Source organism: Adiantum capillus-veneris, chromosome 20 (genome assembly GCF_014529385.1).
Source record: "Adiantum capillus-veneris isolate H3 chromosome 20, ASM1452938v2, whole genome shotgun sequence".
NCBI lineage: Eukaryota > Viridiplantae > Streptophyta > Polypodiopsida > Polypodiales > Pteridaceae > Adiantum > Adiantum capillus-veneris.
Genome location: NC_140950.1, coordinates 31,356,924 through 31,374,034, shown reverse-complemented (window position 1 = coordinate 31,374,034; position 17,111 = coordinate 31,356,924). Strand labels below are relative to the sequence as shown.

At 48.9% G+C, this 17,111-nt stretch overlaps 2 protein-coding genes across 2 annotated transcripts in view; both read left to right on the top strand.

The window, feature by feature from the left end:
- LOC147432319 (formamidopyrimidine-DNA glycosylase-like) overlaps positions 1–13,517 on the top strand; it is a 90,112-nt gene extending 76,595 nt beyond the window's left edge. Inside the window, exons 6-11 of the mRNA XM_086492289.1 lie at positions 3,981–4,031; positions 4,157–4,234; positions 4,359–4,458; positions 4,585–4,619; positions 4,699–5,196; positions 12,972–13,517. Of these exons, the coding sequence (XP_086348415.1) occupies positions 3,981–4,031; positions 4,157–4,234; positions 4,359–4,458; positions 4,585–4,619; positions 4,699–5,196; positions 12,972–13,283 (1,074 nt within the window). The 3' untranslated portion in view covers positions 13,284–13,517. The remainder of the gene's footprint in view (positions 1–3,980; positions 4,032–4,156; positions 4,235–4,358; positions 4,459–4,584; positions 4,620–4,698; positions 5,197–12,971) is intronic.
- LOC147432320 (uncharacterized) lies at positions 11,056–11,664 on the top strand. The gene has a single exon (XM_086491558.1). It carries the CDS (start codon positions 11,056–11,058, stop codon positions 11,662–11,664), a length of 609 nt encoding a protein of 202 aa, XP_086347684.1.
- Positions 13,518–17,111: the final 3,594 nt, after the last annotated feature.

Sequence of the window (17,111 nt, the reverse complement as noted above, 5' to 3'; positions counted from 1 at the left end):
CTGAGCATTGTCCGTCCGTGCATTGAAGTCCCCTAGGATGATGATGTCACCATCCTTGGAAAACTCCCATATGTCATTGTCTAGGATTCGGAAAGGTGACTAACGTCTAGGCCCAGCATAGACTGATGTATTGGGGGGAAAGTAGCATATGGCAATGTATAAAAATCAACCTGTGTCAGCCTTCAGCCTCACCCACATGTATCTAGCACGATCGTCTCTTCGTACAATGTGTATAAGTGGCTGTAGTTCCTCTCTGAATAATCCTGCTACTTGCCCACGCTCAGATCATGTGTTAATCCGGCAAGCTGTCTCCCATCTATATCCTGTCACATGTGGCATCATCTGTCCAGGGGCCTAATGAGTCTCTGAGAAGAATAGAATGTCCCTGTCCCGAAAGCTATTCTCAAAGGTACCCACATCCAACCTATAAGATCCATTACAATTCGACGCTGCCATTCAGTATGGTCCCATAGGTCTCACACCGTCATGTAGAGCGTCGCTCTACAATCACCACCCGACCATCTCTGTAGAAGGCAGTCTTTCCCTTCTCCCTTGCTGTTGTAATCTTTGGCATCACCTCTCTCATGTGAGCTAGTTGCGAGAGGTTGAGATCATCACCGAGAAAAATACCTGTCTTCTTGAGGGTTGGCCTCTTCTTCAAGAACTCCTCCAAGGAGGGGAACCGTAGTATGAGTGCTCTTTGCTTTGAGGACTCTCCTGGGCCTTCACTCCTCTTGCCCACGCTCCATGCCTTTGTGTGTAAAGGCTTCTCCATTCCCATCATGGACATGAGGCTTGTGACCTCTTTTTCAACATTATTGACATCCTTGAGGCCGGTGACCCTCACATGTAAGGCACATAGCCACCTTCTTTGCTTTTCTTCGATGGTCATGTTAATGATGGTAGGTGTACAAGAAGCCTCTTTACCTTTCCCTTTCTTGGCGACCTCGATCCATTTCTTGGTCACCACAAATTTCTTGTGTGTCTTGGTGATGACCTCGACCCAAGATGAATTTTTTTCCTCTTCCTTCTTGATGACCTGCACTTGTTCTTTGATCGTGTTCAGCTCCTCCATCATGGAAGGCTGAAATTTCCCTTCTTCAAGGTGCCCACTTTCGACTTCAAGAAGCTCACCTTGTAGATTTCGGATGATGGAATCTTGGATGACCACTTTCTCCTCGACCAGAGAGAGAGAGAGAGAGAGAGAGAGAGAGAGAGAGAGAGAGAGAGAGAGAGAGAGAGAGAGAGAGAGAGAGAGAGAGAAATGAAAATGAAATGAAATGTTATATTAACGTCTTCAAAAGGCCATAATGACCTATGAGACCCGAAAGTTACAAAGTGGTGGATCTGATACCAAGTCAGAGTAACAAAATAACCTAACAACATTACAAAACAAAGATATATACTATGGGGTCCTAAGTTGGTCGATGTGAGCCAAGCAAAAAACTAAGCAAAAAATGGGCGGCTTGTTGGGATAGCTGAATCAGAAGAGATCTATCATCGGTCGTTGGCGAATCTCATCAATTTCCTCCATGGTTAGTAGTCTGACCGGGCGTCGTGCATGCCTGGCCAGCGTGCTCCGAATTTTCTGTCGTAGCCTCCGTCGATGTTGTGTAGTTCTTCGTAGTCGCGGGCGCCTGGATTTCCCCAATTCAATCGCTCGGTCAATCAGTGTGCCTCTGTTGTGAGACGAGGGGGAGCTCTGCTGTGGGAGTGGCTCTTGCGGCTGTCTCGTGTCTGCTCTGAAAAAGTCTGTGATCCGTCTTTGAGACTGGCTAGCCTCTCCATTCATCAGGCTATCTCTGTTTCTGCGCTGCTCGAGCAAGAACAAACCCAGACATCTCCGAGAGAGAGAGAGAGAGAGAGAGAGAGAGAGAGAGAGAGAGAGAGAGAGAGAGAGAGAGAGAGAGAGAGAGAGAGAGAGAGAGAGAAGAGATGTGTAGAGATATAGCGTAATTGATGCGTAGAGATACGAATAGCTTAAGAGAATGTGAGAAAGACAGATTAAAGAGATAGGGAGAGAAGATTGTGAATGACATAACGCTGAAAATTCATCATGGAATCACCAACAAACAAGAGCAAACAAATGCTTGGTTTTTCCTCGCTTGCATCTGTGGTCTCATCCACACACACATACAAGTGTTGGAGTACTTCTCCTATCTGTGTGCTACCCAAATGCCTTCCAATGGGCACACGACCGGTTGTCTTCTCCAGCACTTCGAACGCGTGGGAGTAGAGTCCCTTGATGTTAAAAATTCAGCAATTAGTCTTCAAACACTCGCCTTCTTGCGATCAAATCAGCAGCATTCTTCATTGTGTGTCTGTGGAGAGCTTCTACACCCTTCAATCCTTCACGGGAGCATACGTGCTCTCTCTCTCTCTCTCTCTCTCTCTCTCTCTCTCTCTCTCTCTCTCTTCGCCAAAAAGACTAGAATGAGAGGGGAGAGCCTCTTTATATAGGGGTGGGCTCTTCATAGCTGAAAATGGAAGGGTGTGTGTGTGTGTCCTAGTCCAGAAAGGAAAAGAGATGGCCTTCACGGAGGCTTCCTCTTTGGAAATAGTAAGAAGGTGTTTGTAGCTTGAGTTTAAATAAGAATCTCAAGTTTCACTAGAAGTAAAACTTGCTAAGCTGTTTAGGGTGAGTAGATCCGTCTCCACGCCATTAGTCGACTTGGAATTTTGTTTATTTTTATTTTTTATTATATTGACCCCACCCGTTTTTCGACCATTTTGATTCCAAATGCGGTGTCTGGAGTGGAAAGGTGATAAATGAGTTGTACTACGGAAGTCTCAATAAATGACAAGTTAGTGCTCAAAACGTAACGAATACAAGACAAGTCGCGTGATCAGACCTATGAGACCAATCAGTTACAAAATAGTGAATCTAATACCATGTCTGGGTACAAAAGAACTAGAAGTGGAACAAAATACTACTACTACTACTACAATCTAAAACTACGTGGGTGTAGCAGCTGATACAATAGGTACCCGGTAAACTGGATGTAACAGTGTGTGAAACAAAGATGGAAGAAATGGTGAGGATCCATCCTCATCTGCACTCTGGATGTCGAGAGAGTATGGCTCGAATCTTCTGTTGTAGTCTCCGTCGATGCTGTGTAGCTCCTCTCCTCAGTCGCGGTCGTCTGTATCTCTGTAGCTCCAATGCTCAGTCGATGAGAGTGCCAGTAGTGGTCGAATGAGTGTGGGACGAGCTCTGCAGTCGTGGCTGCTCCTCTGGCTGTCCCATATCTAGTGAAAAGAAATCTGTAATGTGTCTCTGGGACTGCCTCTCTCTGGCCTTTTGAAGACGTTAATATAACATTTCATTTCATTTCATTTCATTTCATTTCTCTCTCTCTCTTCTATTAAGGTAAGAGGGTATAGTCTTTACAAGCATGTCAATTGCCATTCATATTTCCTCACTTAGGAATAGACATATGTCTAATCAATCATGGTCCTGTAGACACATGAATGCATGTCCAATTAGGTAATCTTTCAATTGGAAAGACAACATATATAATCTTTCATAAACTGCTTTGATACATGGGTTTCCTATACAAAGGCTGATGACAGATATGCACATCCACTCACTCAAGAGAGTGCATACACACAATGGAGAGATTACCACTCTCGATACAAGCAAGCACATGCACATAGGATCACACACACACACACATGCACATGCATATGCACTTGAAACAAGAGAAAGAGAGCATAGAGTCTAGACTCAACGGAGAGCAAACTGAATGTAGATTCATAAGGTTCCCATCACTTAGTAAGGTAGTATCAAGAACCTTACCAAGGCAAGTGTGATGTGTTGCTACAAAAGATCTGTTTAGCGTTTTGAGTAGACTCGCAAGAGGTTATCTGTTGAGCGTTTCGAGTAGACTCGCAAGAGGTTATATATGGCAAAATTCTGGTTTTAAATTATAGAGACAAAGTTTCACAGTTTTCTTGTCCTGACACAATTCTGTTGGCAGAACTTTCTGGCTGGCATTGGCAACTGGGTGGCTGATGAAGTTCTTTATCAGGTAAAGGCTTTATATTATGTTATGAGCTTGGCCCTTCGTGTTTGAAAGCCATGCAATGCATTAATCCTAAGAAGAAAGAGACTGTGTCAGCTCGATCACGATAACACAACACACTGATGTGACAGGCGAGAATTCACCCTGAGCAAGTGGCCTCTAGCCTTTCTGAAACGGAGTGCATGAGGCTTCACAAAACCATTCAAGAGGTATTGCAGATATCTTGCACGTAGAAATGCTCACCAATAGCTTTCTGTATTGTTGTTTTTACGCACAGCCTGAACATTGGCGGGCTCTTACATTTTACTCTCTTGCGTTGTGTGTGACCTCCAGGTTTTAAAGCTTTCAGTAGATGTCAATGCAGATAGTGAAATGTTTCCCAAGGACTGGATCTTTCATTACCGCTGGAATAAGAAACCTGGAGAAGTGGGAGGTGAGATTCTTAGTGAGAATGGGATAATGATATTGAGTAGCTTTGCATTGGGGAATCCTTACTCTTACCCTCTTATGCTGTTTTTGTTTATTATGTCAAATCAATAAAGAATTGCTTTGTTTGCAGGGGAGAAGATTTCATTTATTACAGTGGGTGGTCGGGTAATGTCTTCGACGTAGCTGTTTTTCTAGATAGCTGTTTGTCCTCAGCAAGGCTTATTAATATAGTTTTCCAATCCAGACATCTGCCATTGTACCTGCTCTTCAGAAATGTACGCTGCAATCCTCACGGAAGAAAGGCAATTCAATAGATGGGCTAGTTGATGAGAATGGAACAGAGAATGTTACAACCAAAACCAAGAGGAAAAGTGGAAGGAAAGAACAGACCAGTAAGGCAGCTCCTCCACCAGATGGTGAAGATCTTGTTGTCAAAAACAAGAAAAGCTCAACAAAAGAGAGTTTGCCCGTCAGTAAGGCGGAACCTAAGAAGGGCCGTGGAAGCATTAGAGCTGCCTCTAAACAGATTGTGGAAGCAGAAAAAGAGAGCAAATTGGCTGTCTCAAGAGGAAAGAAGACCGGAAAAGCATTGAAGCCTAGGGATCAGAAAGAGGAGAGTCCTGAAAGTCGGCTTGAATTGGGCAAGCAACAGGTGAAGGCTCCAGCAAGGAAGCGGTCTGGTAAAGAGGAACCAACAGAGGTGGCAAGAACAAGCAGAGTGGGCAGTGCTCACAATGAGAAGGTGAGCAACAAAGCCAACCTTAAAAGAACTAAAAAAGTTGAGGTAAGCAAGGAAGAGGAAGAAGTTAAAGCGGAGAAGGGAGAGCCTTCAAAGAAAGAACAGGGCCAGAAAAGAAAAAGGGGAGTGAAGTAGTGTTTTTGTATCAGAAAAGTGGATCCAAGACTATTGGTTTTGTAGTTGCTACAGAAAGAAAAAATGAGATGGATGGCTGCTATTACTACTTTTTAATTATTTTGTGAATCAAGCGAGTTTACAAGAGCATCATTATGCAGCAAATGGGTATTTTTGGAAGAAATTGTTTGGGAATCCTGAAGGTGCTCTTCATTTTGTGTAGCTGAAATTTAGGAGCATGAAAACAACTAGAGTTAGTGTCCGACCGGGCAAAACATATGCAGACCCTTCATATATAACCTTTAGTTGAAGATGTGACAGGGCTTTTGCCCAATCTCCACTAAGAGCTCTCAACTCTCCACGCTCTCGGTATCAGGTGATTGCCCCCCCCCCCCCCCCTCGCGTGCTGCCCGCTGCCCTCAGCCCCCGCTGCCCCCCGCTTGCCTGTCCCCTCCCGCCTGCCCTCTGCCCCCGCTGCCCCCCGCTTGCCTGTCCCCTCCCACCTGCCCTCTGCCCCCGCTGCCCCCCCCCTCGCGCTGCCCTGTTCCAGCCATTCCGTCCGCCCGCCCGCAGCCCCCTGCTGCCGCCGCACACCCTCAGCCCTCAGCCCCAACCCGCTTTTACCAACCCCCCCACCCCAGACCCCCCCCCCCCCCCCCCCCCCCCACCCCCCCACCCCCCCGCCTCGGTTGCTCCCTGCAGATTCGGCACTGTCGGCATCTGTTCTAACTCCTTGGAACAGTGTTGGCGCGCCCTTTTGCAGCATCCTCCCGTGGTCCTCTTCTTATGCCACAGCAGTAGACACAGATGGAGGCTCCAGCTTCGCCACAGAGGGACTCGCGAGAAGCCCCCTCGCCCGACCCCGCTGAGCCCACCATTGGACTTGCTCTCTCGCCTACAGAGCAAGCGAACCTTGTCGCCGAGGTAGAGCGATTGCAGGCGACCTCGGTCATCTGCAAGCTTCTCGGCACTCGACCTAGCAGAGGAGGGCTGCGAGACCTTCTCCAGGCCCGCCTTCTCGCAGAGGTGGGAAAGATTTTGGATGTCCAGATTCTCGGACGGGGCTACTATCAGATCGAGTTTGAGTCCTCCAAGATGGCGTCCAAGGTCATAGCTATGAGTCCACTGGCCATCCGAGCCTCACGTGCCCACTTTCGACAATGGCGACATGGTTTTGACCCAGCTTCGGATGTTCTAGTAGAGGAGGCAGACATCCCCATCTCAGTTTGCTTTCCGGGTTTACGAAGGGAGTACCTACCACTTCTTTCCAGGATCGGTTCCGCCATTGGGACTGTCCTGGAGACACCTCGCACGGCAGCATCAGTAGCTGCCAAGGCGGCTGGCATTCCCTCAGTTCGAGTTTTGGTTAGAGATACTCACACGCTTCCAAAGGCTATCCTTCTACCTCGGGTGAGTGGGGGTTGGTTTCGACAGAGTGTGGAGTACTCGGGCCTCCCGAACTAGTGCTTCATTTGTTGCCAGATGGGCCATCTAGCGAAGGCTTGTCCACGGAGGAGGCCGCGACCTGCACCACAGCCTTAGTCCCAGCCTGCCAGGGTTGGCCCGCAGCCACAACCAGCGACACAGCGTATAGATGCAGAGCCACCCTCCGAGCCTGGGGCTCTAGCGGAGGAGGGGTGGCAGCAAGCCCGTGGCCGCCGACGCCAGGGGCCACAGCGTCAGCCTGGCACTCAGAGTGGCCCTCAGGTGCTGACTCAGCAGCAGTGGGTTCCTACGGGGAACCGTTTTGGTCCTCTTGAGCAGGAGGAGATCCCTACGCCAGCCTCCACCTCCGCTTCTCCCTCGACAGCCGCACCCCCCCTAGAGTTTCCTCCCTTTGCCTCATCCTCCCCGCCTTCTGCTCCCGTCGCCTCTCCATCCCGTTCCTCTCCCTCTGTCGCCCCATCCCGCCCCTCTTCTCCTCCACTCTCCCCAGCTCCCTCTCCTCCCCCTGCTCCAGTTCCTCAGTCGGCTCAGGCGACTGGTCCCTCTCCGGCGGCTAGGAGATCTCTTGGCAGCGCCTTTGCCACGAGTCGCCTAGCGCGAGAGGGTCAGCCCTTCTTGCGGCCCCCTCTGCAGATTCAGACATCCTCCCTTACAGCCATCCCTCGTGGGCTGACGAGCATTGACATCAGACGTCGTTGGGACTTCTTCGACTACGGGTTCACTCGTTTTCTCGGCGACTCCGCAGCAGACCATGAGGCAGCCTGTTTCAAGGTCCATGTTCTGTTCCTCGCCGCTAGGGGGACAGAGGCCTTGGACTCAGCAGTTGGTTTCTCCTTCCCCCTCTGTGGTAGGACCGAGACAGAGTGGTCCCTTGACTCAGTGGTGGGATGGTTGCATACACAGGTTTTAGAGTTCTCTCACCACATGGGAGAACTTGGAGTTATAGATATGCTACAGACTTTGTGGCCATTGGCCAAGTTTGCGGTGACACCCCCAGACTTAGCAGGATGTAGGCACATTGTGGTGTACTTCTTTGCTGATACACAGTGTTTGCCTTGCTATGTATACATGCATGAGGACTCCTGGACAGAGGAGGTTGCGCTACGTACGGCTCGCTCTGCTTGGGCTTTGGCTAGGCACTCACTGCAGTCACGCCTATCTAGAGGACGCTCGGATGCGGATTACTCCCCATCCAAGCCTGCCTCAAAGATAGCCCGTCTTGCTGCTGCGGCAGCATCTGTTCTCTCTCGCTCCCCATGAGGATCGTCTCATGGAACGTGCAGGAACTAGGTGGGCCCCAGTTTCAACGACAGCGGGGCCGATTGCGTCAGGAGCTTTAGCGTTGCCTTGTGGGAGCAGAGATTGATCTTCTTATGCTTCAGGAGCACCATCTGTGTGAGAGCCGCATTCGGCGTTGTGGTCAGATTTTGCGTGGACGGTATGATACCTTTTGGTCAGCTGCTTTTGGACCTGGAGGTATCCAGGGAGGGGTATGTATGACTATTGCGGACTCATTGCAGCAGGCCATTGTAGGCAGAGGGATTATTGTGCCAGGCAGGGCTCAGTGGATTACTATGCAGGTTCAGGGTGGCCTTGTGGGCTTCCTGAACATCTATGCGCCCAATGTGGCGAGTGCTCGTGCAGAGTTTTGGTCACAAATTGTTGAGTCTTTGCCGTAGGCCGATCATTGGTGTATAGGAGGGGACTTCAACATGTTGGAGGACCCTTCTGACAGGATTGGTGGCAGCCATGCTACTGTGCATGGAGTTGAGTTGGCTGCTTGGGAGAGGTTTTGTATGACTTTGAGGGTCTCGGATACATGGCAGCACTCAGGTTTTGTGAGGCCCCCAGATAGTCTTGCCTTCTCTAGATCGGACCGCAGAGTGGGAGGAGTGAATCTATCGCGGATAGATCGCTTCTACACTAGTGACCACTTCAGTGACTTGGGGGGTTCAGTGGGCATCTTGGCAGGGACTTTCTTCTCGAACCATGCACCAGTGATCCTCACAGTGGCAGACAGGCAGAGGAGTGGGAGCACGATGCTCCGCATCCCAGAGAGGGTCTTGTTGGACTCAACACTCAAAGAGAGGGTAGAGGCTCACTGGACAGAGGGTATAGACAGACAGGATTCACCTGCAGACAGAGTGGCCTCAGGCCTAGCTCAACTTAGCCACTTTTTTCTTCAGGAGTCTTTGGCTCGCTGAGCTGCAGCGAGAGAGGCGGAGCAGCGTCTCAAACGGGGCATTGCTTCACTCCAGAGGATGTAGGAGCAGCATCCAGACAGTCCATGGTTGGAGGAGCAGTTACAGCAGGCTCGACAGGAGCTTGCTAGCACAAAGGAGAGGCGTCATGAGTTTGCCTTCCATCGACAGGCATCTCAGTGGACTCAGGTGGGTGACAGAGTGACTGGTGCTTTTTTTGAGACAGTGGAGCCTAGGCATTCGCATGCCAAGGTCAGTCAGTTGAGGAGGCCCGATGGGTCAGTTGCTTGTGAGCCCGAGGATATGCGTGCAGTCGCTACTGACTTCTATCATGAGTTACTGTCGGCTGAGCCTCAGTTAGAGCGGCAGGATGCATGCAGGGAGCAGGTTTGGGCAGAGATGCCATGTCTTGTGACAAAGGAGATGCGCCAGAGGCTAGAGATGCCACTTGAGCTTGAGGAGTTGCACACAGCTCTGAGGGCCCTTCCTCGTGGTAGCTGTCCAGGTGAGGATGGGTTGACCCCCAGCTTTTTCTTGGAGTACTGGGACCTGCTTGTCCCAGATCTTTGTAGTGCTTTTCAGTACATTTTGCACACAGGAGTGATGCCTGACAGCATGAGTGAGGGCCTGATCTACCTCATTCCCAAGGAGGGTGGCTATTTGGATGAGATTCGACAGTGGCGCCCCATCACCATCCTCAACTCAGCCTACAAAATTCTTGCCAAGGCTCTGAGTTTGAGGATTCAGCCACTTTTAGAGAGCCTTATACATGGGACTCAAACAGGTTTTGCCAAATTATGCCAAGGTCTCATAGAACCTCTAAATAGTAGACTTGAAGCTCTCAGACCAACAACCTTACAAGATGCCTTATTGAGAGCTAAGCCTTTAACTTCAGAGATTATATAGCAAAGAGGGCAAGGTCAAATAATTGGGACAACAAACCGGTCAATTTTGCTTACCAAAATCGACCGATGGTAGCCACCACGACAGCTATGGAATTTGCCAATGTGCGTTGCTTCGAGTGTCAAGAATTTGGGCATTTACTTTCTTGGAGACTTTTGCCCTGGCACGGCTCCGTGGTGAGGACCTTGTGATTCTTCTTCTCGATTTTGAGAAGGCCTACGACCGAGTTGACTGGGACTTTCTAGAGGGCACTCTTCGCAGGATGGGCTTCTTAAATGCTTGGATCAGAGGGGTGTCAGCTTTGTACAGGCAGGCTCACAGTCGGGTGCTTTTGGCAGGGGGAAGAGGTGTGCGCTTCATGCTCACACGCTCGGTCAGACAGGGCTGCCCTCTTGCCCCCTTTCTCTTTCTGTTCTATGCGGAGGCGATGAGCAGATTTTTGGTGTCACAGCAGGTTGGTCTTCGGGGCTTAGCACTCCCTATTCGGGGAGAGGAGCTACTGGACGCTGAGTTTGCCGATGACTCAGCCTTGTACTTAGATGGCCAGGAGGCCAATCTTCACAGATGTGAGCAGGCTCTAGAGACCTTCTGTTGTGCATCGGGCGCACTGATCAACTGGAGAAAGACAGTGGCTTTCTCGGTTGGTAGTGCTCCTATGCCAGATTGGATGCCAGGAGAGGGTTTCAAGTGGATTCCCTCAGGGACTGCAGTTCGATACTTGGGTTGTCAGGTTGGTTTGGACTTGTCTCCCGAGCAGCAGATTGCTCCTCTTCTCTTGTCCATCAGGAGAAAGCTGTTACATTGGAGCTCAGCACGTCTGTCGCTGGCTGGTAGAGTAGTAGTTGCCAACCAGGTGCTGTTGGCGACTATGTGGTACATCACCTCTTGCTGGATCTTCTCGAGTTCTTGTATCAGCCAGGTAGAGAGGCTGATCAGGAACTTCCTTTGGTCAGGACGTGACACTCAGATGGCCCGAGCCAAGGTGGCTTGGTCGGTCATCACGCTTCCTTGTTCTTAGGGAGGGCTTGGGATCATTGATCCAGCACAGCAGAGCAGAGCCCTTCTAGGGAAGTTCATAGTCAGAGGACTTCTTCCAAGTGAGGAGCCCTGGAAGAAGTTCTTGTTGCAGAGGCTTCGTGCCAGGGTGCCTCAGTCAGGAGGCCCTTGGCAACCTTCGACCAGATGGATCTTTACTGAGATGCGCCGAGTTGGTTTGAGCAGGAGAATAGAGGACCGTTTTGCTGTGAGTTTGCTTCGTTCTTGGGAGCTCCTACGGCGTGGCCTGGAGCAGCGACAGCCGATGTGTACGGAGGAGCGCCTACGGCAGCCCCTCGTATGGAACCCCATGGTTAGCACTCAGAGAGGCCACTTGGTTGGTAGTCGATCTCATGTTTCCTGGGGTCTCGTGGCAGCAGGTCCAGCGCGCTCTCTAGGTGACTGGCTAGAGTTCACAGGTTTGTCAGAGGAGGTACAGGGTTTCCAGCTGCAGGGCATGAGAGGGGTGCAGAGCATGTGTCAGGACATCTCAGAGTCAGTTCCAGCTGAGTGGCTCACGCCTCTCGAGCCAGTAGCACCCCAGTGGATGGGAGCCTTCACACGACTGGAGGTTCTCATTTCAGTCAGGGCCTGCTCAGAGACTGTCCCAGCCCTGTTCTTCGAGCTTCAAGGTGGGGGACGACTTCAGCGAGTTGCAGTAGAGGCCCCGCAGGTAGCAGAGTGCTGTTTCCAGAGGATCCGAGTTGTGGGCATGTGTGGGAGGACTTGCGTCATAGACCCTGACCCAACAACTCTTGAGACTGGACACTGAAGGCTTTGGGCTTGGGAGTGCTGTCCACTGGCACGAGTACAGTGGGATCCTGGTGAGTGGCTATGGAGGGACCCCTTCTCTTCTACAGACCACCCTGGAGTCCTCTTCTTTCAGTACACAGTTCGGCTTGGACGGCATATACTAGCAGCACAGAGAGAGGCCCTCCCCGCTGCAGCACGTCATTGGCAGGAGGAGTGTCTCACCGTCGAGTTCTTGGCAGACTTTTGGGAGAGGTTGTGGGACTCCAGATAGCCGAAGCGAGTCAACGTGTTTCAGTGGCTGGTCGCACATAGAGCCACAGCAGTAGGGAGCTGGCTAGTGCATAGTGGTCTCTCGGCCACATGTGCAGCTTGTGACCATTTGGTGGAGAGTCAGCGTCACTGTCTTTGGGACTGTCCCTCGGCCCAGCAGGTTTGGCTACGAGTTCTTCGGCTGATGCCTGCTCTCTCCACGGCTCGACAGTACACTTGGGGGGCAGCGGCTTGGTCCACCCTCACGGGCCCGGCACTTCAGTTTGAGCTATCTTCCACCAGCAGGATGATAGTGATGCAGGGGGGATGTCCTACACTCCAGCCTGCTACATAGCTTACTCCACAGGAGTGGTTCAGTGAGAGAGAGGAGTGTTGGGAGCTCATCAGTGGCCTGACACTTTGGTTCATCTGGCGGGCCTGCTGTTTCCGCATCTTTGAGGCTCGCCCTATGCCACCAGCAGAGACTGTTCGTGACTTTTGGCTCGAGCTGATCCATACTCTCAGAGGACAGCTTGAGGGACTACAGGGCAGCTCCGACCGCATGCGGGAGTGCCGCGAGGCTTTCCTTCGACTCTGGCGCCCTGGGCCTTTCTACACCATAGTCCAGGGGGTGCTCATATGGCACTACTGTCCACTTGTGTGGCTCTTCCCTCCTCCCATCTCTTGATTTAGCCTCATTGTATATATGCTGTTTTTTCATTGGGAGAGTCTCCCCATCATGCTTGTTGTAGCCCTTTCTTGCAGAGGAGGTTGTAGCCCTATGGGCAGTTTTCATTAACTAATAGAAGGATCTTTTTCTCGGAAAAAAAAAAACTCTCCACGCTCTCAAGCTCAAGGTCTCCATGGCTTGTGGGCTTCAGGCATATGCATAATGTTGATGAGACTGGTGATGGGATTTCCAATACACGCTCTTTGCTCTCCATTCTACTCTCCTTTTGCCTATTTGCAAGTATATGTGCATGTTGTGTGTGATCATTTGGGCATGCATTTGTCAACGTGTGTGAAGCCTTGTTTGGCCGATTTGCTCGATGTTATGTACATGATGTTTTCTTACAGAATGCGGAAACCACCAGGCCCGAGAATTGTCTGAACAATTGCACTGCCAGAGCAGGGTCGCTACATCCGAGAGGGACAATGCTCATTGAGGGGCTTACTCTCAAACTGAGGAATGATACACGTTCTTCGGTCCACCCATGGGGAGAGTACTCTGGGAGGGCCAGACAGTTTTTGGGTCTGAAAAGGGTTGATGCTCATACGAGGGGAGCGATTGCTGGGAAATTCAGATGGATTACTTGCTTGACAAGAGCCTGTTCACTACAAATGGTGAGTGCTTGCCCACTGTTATCGAATCGGCTTGCCTGGTCTTAGTGTTTGATAAGGGCAGCCACAGACTATTGTTATCCACTCATGCTATCCTGTTAAGGAGACTGTGTGTACAGGAGAGCTGTGTATATAGTGTTTTTGGGGTTGCTCCTTATACTAGTTGATCATCTACAATGTCTTAAGGCGCGCATGTGCGCATGTGCATGCACACATACTCTTATAGAGAGAGAGAGAGAGAGAGAGAGAGAGAGAGAGAGAGAGAGAGAGAGCACTCAAAAATGCAAAATTACTTGGGACTGAGCTTCGATCGACATTTTTTCTTCTCTTTGAGACACATTGAGTGTTGCAATCCCATCTTTTGTACAGCTGTACCTTGAGGAATTATCCCTTGGTTTATGTTTGGGTATTTTCTTCTTAATGTAATGGTTGTAGTGTTTTTCCCCAGACATTCAAATGGGTAAATGTGAAGTTTGGTCTTATTTATGTGAGAGAGAGAGAGAGAGAGAGAGAGAGAGAGAGAGAGATCTGTAAATCTTTCATATTCATATAATACAATACGTGGCTAGAGGTGAGCAAGGTCTCTTGGGCTATTGTAAGCATTTGTCACACAATTATTATGTCTACCAAAGGCCTAAAAGACCATTAGACTGAAGAATTACACGATTGTCGTATGTTTTAAATGAAAAAATAGGAAAATGAAAGATTAAGGCAAAATACTAAGTTGTAAATGAATTAGCCACCAACAAAGCCAGTTTGTGGCATGTCTCCCAAAGCTTGATCTCCTGATTGGGCTCCACGAAAAGCACCTATACAATAAAGTCTCCCGTGGGCCATTGCATCATGGCATCAATCTCCTCCTCTGCAAGGAATCTCATAGGAGCTTCTCTATGCCTCTTAATAATGATCTTGACACGATGACAATAAATACATTGATGATATGCTTGTGAGAGAGATGAGGGTTTCCAGATCGACTAATCTTTGTAGCTCTGTCTATTAGAGTCCCATGTGTTGAAGAGTGACTTCTTTTGGCGTGTGTTGAGTGCTGTTGCTTTGGAAGAAATCTCACCTGCTTTCGAACGAGTCTTGTCGTAGAGAGCGTCGAACTCTGCAATAAACATTGTTGTGCTTGCGAAACTCCAGCAAGAAAAGCCCAAGGCATCTCAAATTGGTATCATCTATCACCTTGGACAGAGGTTGGAAGCCCTCTTTTAAAGACATGACATTTTCTCCATATCTCATAATATACTGATCATCAACATGTGTAGCACTCAAGGCTCTAAGCTGCATGGCTAGAAATCCGTTGCTCTGAGGTATGAAAGTGTATCTACTAGTCTCTATCTGAAGCAGGTGGGAGGAGTCATGAAACCGTTTTGGTTCCACATCGAAGCTGGTGCGAGAGGTTTTGGATCCATTTGTATCTTGGTTGTAAAACAAATCCATCCTAGCATTCTGAAGAAAATTCTCTTTGTAGAAAGCTATTTTTCCCAACTCCCAAGGAGGAATCACCCATGTCATATTTGTATGACTTTGCATGAGATTCTGTCTATTAATTTTATTGATCTTTAAACTTGTAAATGTGAGCTATGGTGCATCCAAGGAGGATGAGGATGGCAAATTTGTCCGCCCTACAACTAAAACTAAACTGACATCTTGGAGACACCTCACATGTCCCATCGTCTACAAGCCAGTTGGCTTTGAATTAGTCAAAAGGTTTTGTGACTCTTGGTAATAGGTTAAAGAATGCTGGAAAATCAACAAGAAGATTATGCACTCAAAGCAATTCTTAATGGACTCTATTTGGTATGGACACCAAGCAATGCATATAGGTATAAGGATAGACAGAAGAGCACACATGTGGTTCAAAGTGGGTATTAGATACTGGAAGGGCATCATCGGTGGATGTCAAGAGAAGAATTTTGTGCCTCTTTGCAGATCTCATTTTCTTGTCTTGACATTGTTGTATGAAGGATAACTAGTATGTCTACACATCAGCATTTTTCTCAAGTTTATACGACCTCATATTGCACTCTTACTCAATTGTGTTTTGACAGCTAAAAGCATTTCTCTAGGATGCAGAATGTGTCTTCACAACAATTGAAGATACCAAGTAATTAGTTGAATGGAGTTCCTATCAATGGACATAAAGGTTCAAGGCTATTTGGGCTCTTCCAAAGTCTGCTAAGCACAACTACCTGCTTTGGAGTGAACAGGGATCTAGACGAATTGGAAGGGGTGATGGACTATGCGTAGATGCTAGGGAGAGGTGTAATCTCTCAAGCATCTCTTTTTCACCTGACCTCTTAATAAGCAGTCCCTGGGACTTCTGCAAGGTATTTGGATTGAACAAATATCTGGACGAATTGGAAGGGGTGATGGACTATGCGTAGATGCTAGGGAGAGGGGTGATGGACTATGATTAGATGCTAGGGAAAGGGGTTATCTGTCAAGCATCTCTTTTTCACCTAACCTCGTAACAAGCAGTTGGGTGTATGCAAGATCGAGCGTACCCACTTCCCGTAGTCCCCACCCAAGTCTGACACCCGCAATGAGGCTAACTCGTTGAGCTAAACCCCTGCCGAAGCACGAGCTTGTGATGCGTGGCAAAGTACTAGAACTCGGCAAGTTACTGGAAAGAGGCTCCATGTAACTCACCGAGTAACGTGGTCAATCCATGAAGGCGTGAACGCCATTCCACGTACTTGCCCACGTGGACATGCCACGTAAGTTACGTGGCAAGGCTACCGTATCTGCCACAGATGCAGGCCACGTAACTCAATGAGTTACGTGTTTGCAATCGTGGTTGTCTGCATGGTAGACATGTAAGCTGCCCATGTAACTCGACGAGTTATGTGGCTACCAAGTAACTTGCCGAGTAAAGTGGACACGTTACCCACCGGGTCCATGCCACGTAACTCACCGAGTCATGTGTAATGCCACGTAAGTCGGCGAGTTACGTGGCCAAGCACTCGACAAGTTGCGTGTCATGCCACGTAGCTCGTCGAGTTTGAGAAAAAAAAATAGACGTTTTTAATCGTTTAGGGCAAAACTCAATCTTAAAGCATCAAGTTCGAGTTTATGCCATCGAGGAGGTCAAGGTCACCATCGCCAGAGCCTGCAGAGGGGCCCCTGCCAGAGCAGGCATCAGAGATGCAGTGATGCACCACATCTATACTCTCTCGCGGAGGTGTGCTTCTCTCACATTCTCTATCGCCTTATCTTCTTTCTGACATGCGCACAGAAGAGCAGCCTCTCTCTCTCTCTCTCTCTCACACACACACACACGCATGCATGCACGGTGACACCACTACCAAAAGAGCACACCGTGTGTGTGTGCGTGTGTGTGTGAGTGTGAGAGAGAGAGAGAGAGAAGCTCATATAAATTATTCAATTCTTTCCTGGCACACAAAACTTATGTGCAAAGCAAACCTATTCTCACTGCTAGTTCAACTTTGAGAGGACCTAAAATACGAGCAACTGAGAGCATGTATATATAAGAAGAAGAAGAAAGTTTGGATGGATGGAATCTTTATAGATTCCATCTAATGAAATAATAATTTTAGCTAGCTATGGAGAAGGGAATTCAGACTGGCCACATGGTGGCGAATAGAAAATGCGAGGAGCGAGGTGGTGAGCCGAGCAGGGTAGGTTTTTAACAAGCACCCTTGTGGCGTTTTGCAAAGGTCATGCTCTCAATTACCAAAAAAAGCTATCATTTTACTTTGGGGGCCACTAAAATAGATAGCAGTGTTGTGGACATTAAGGACCACATAAACCAAAAGCGGGACCTAGCTATGGATCATATAGCATCTCGACCAAACCAAAGAAAAATATCAGAATGCAACAAGTAGTGTGTTGGACATGCTTCATTAGGGC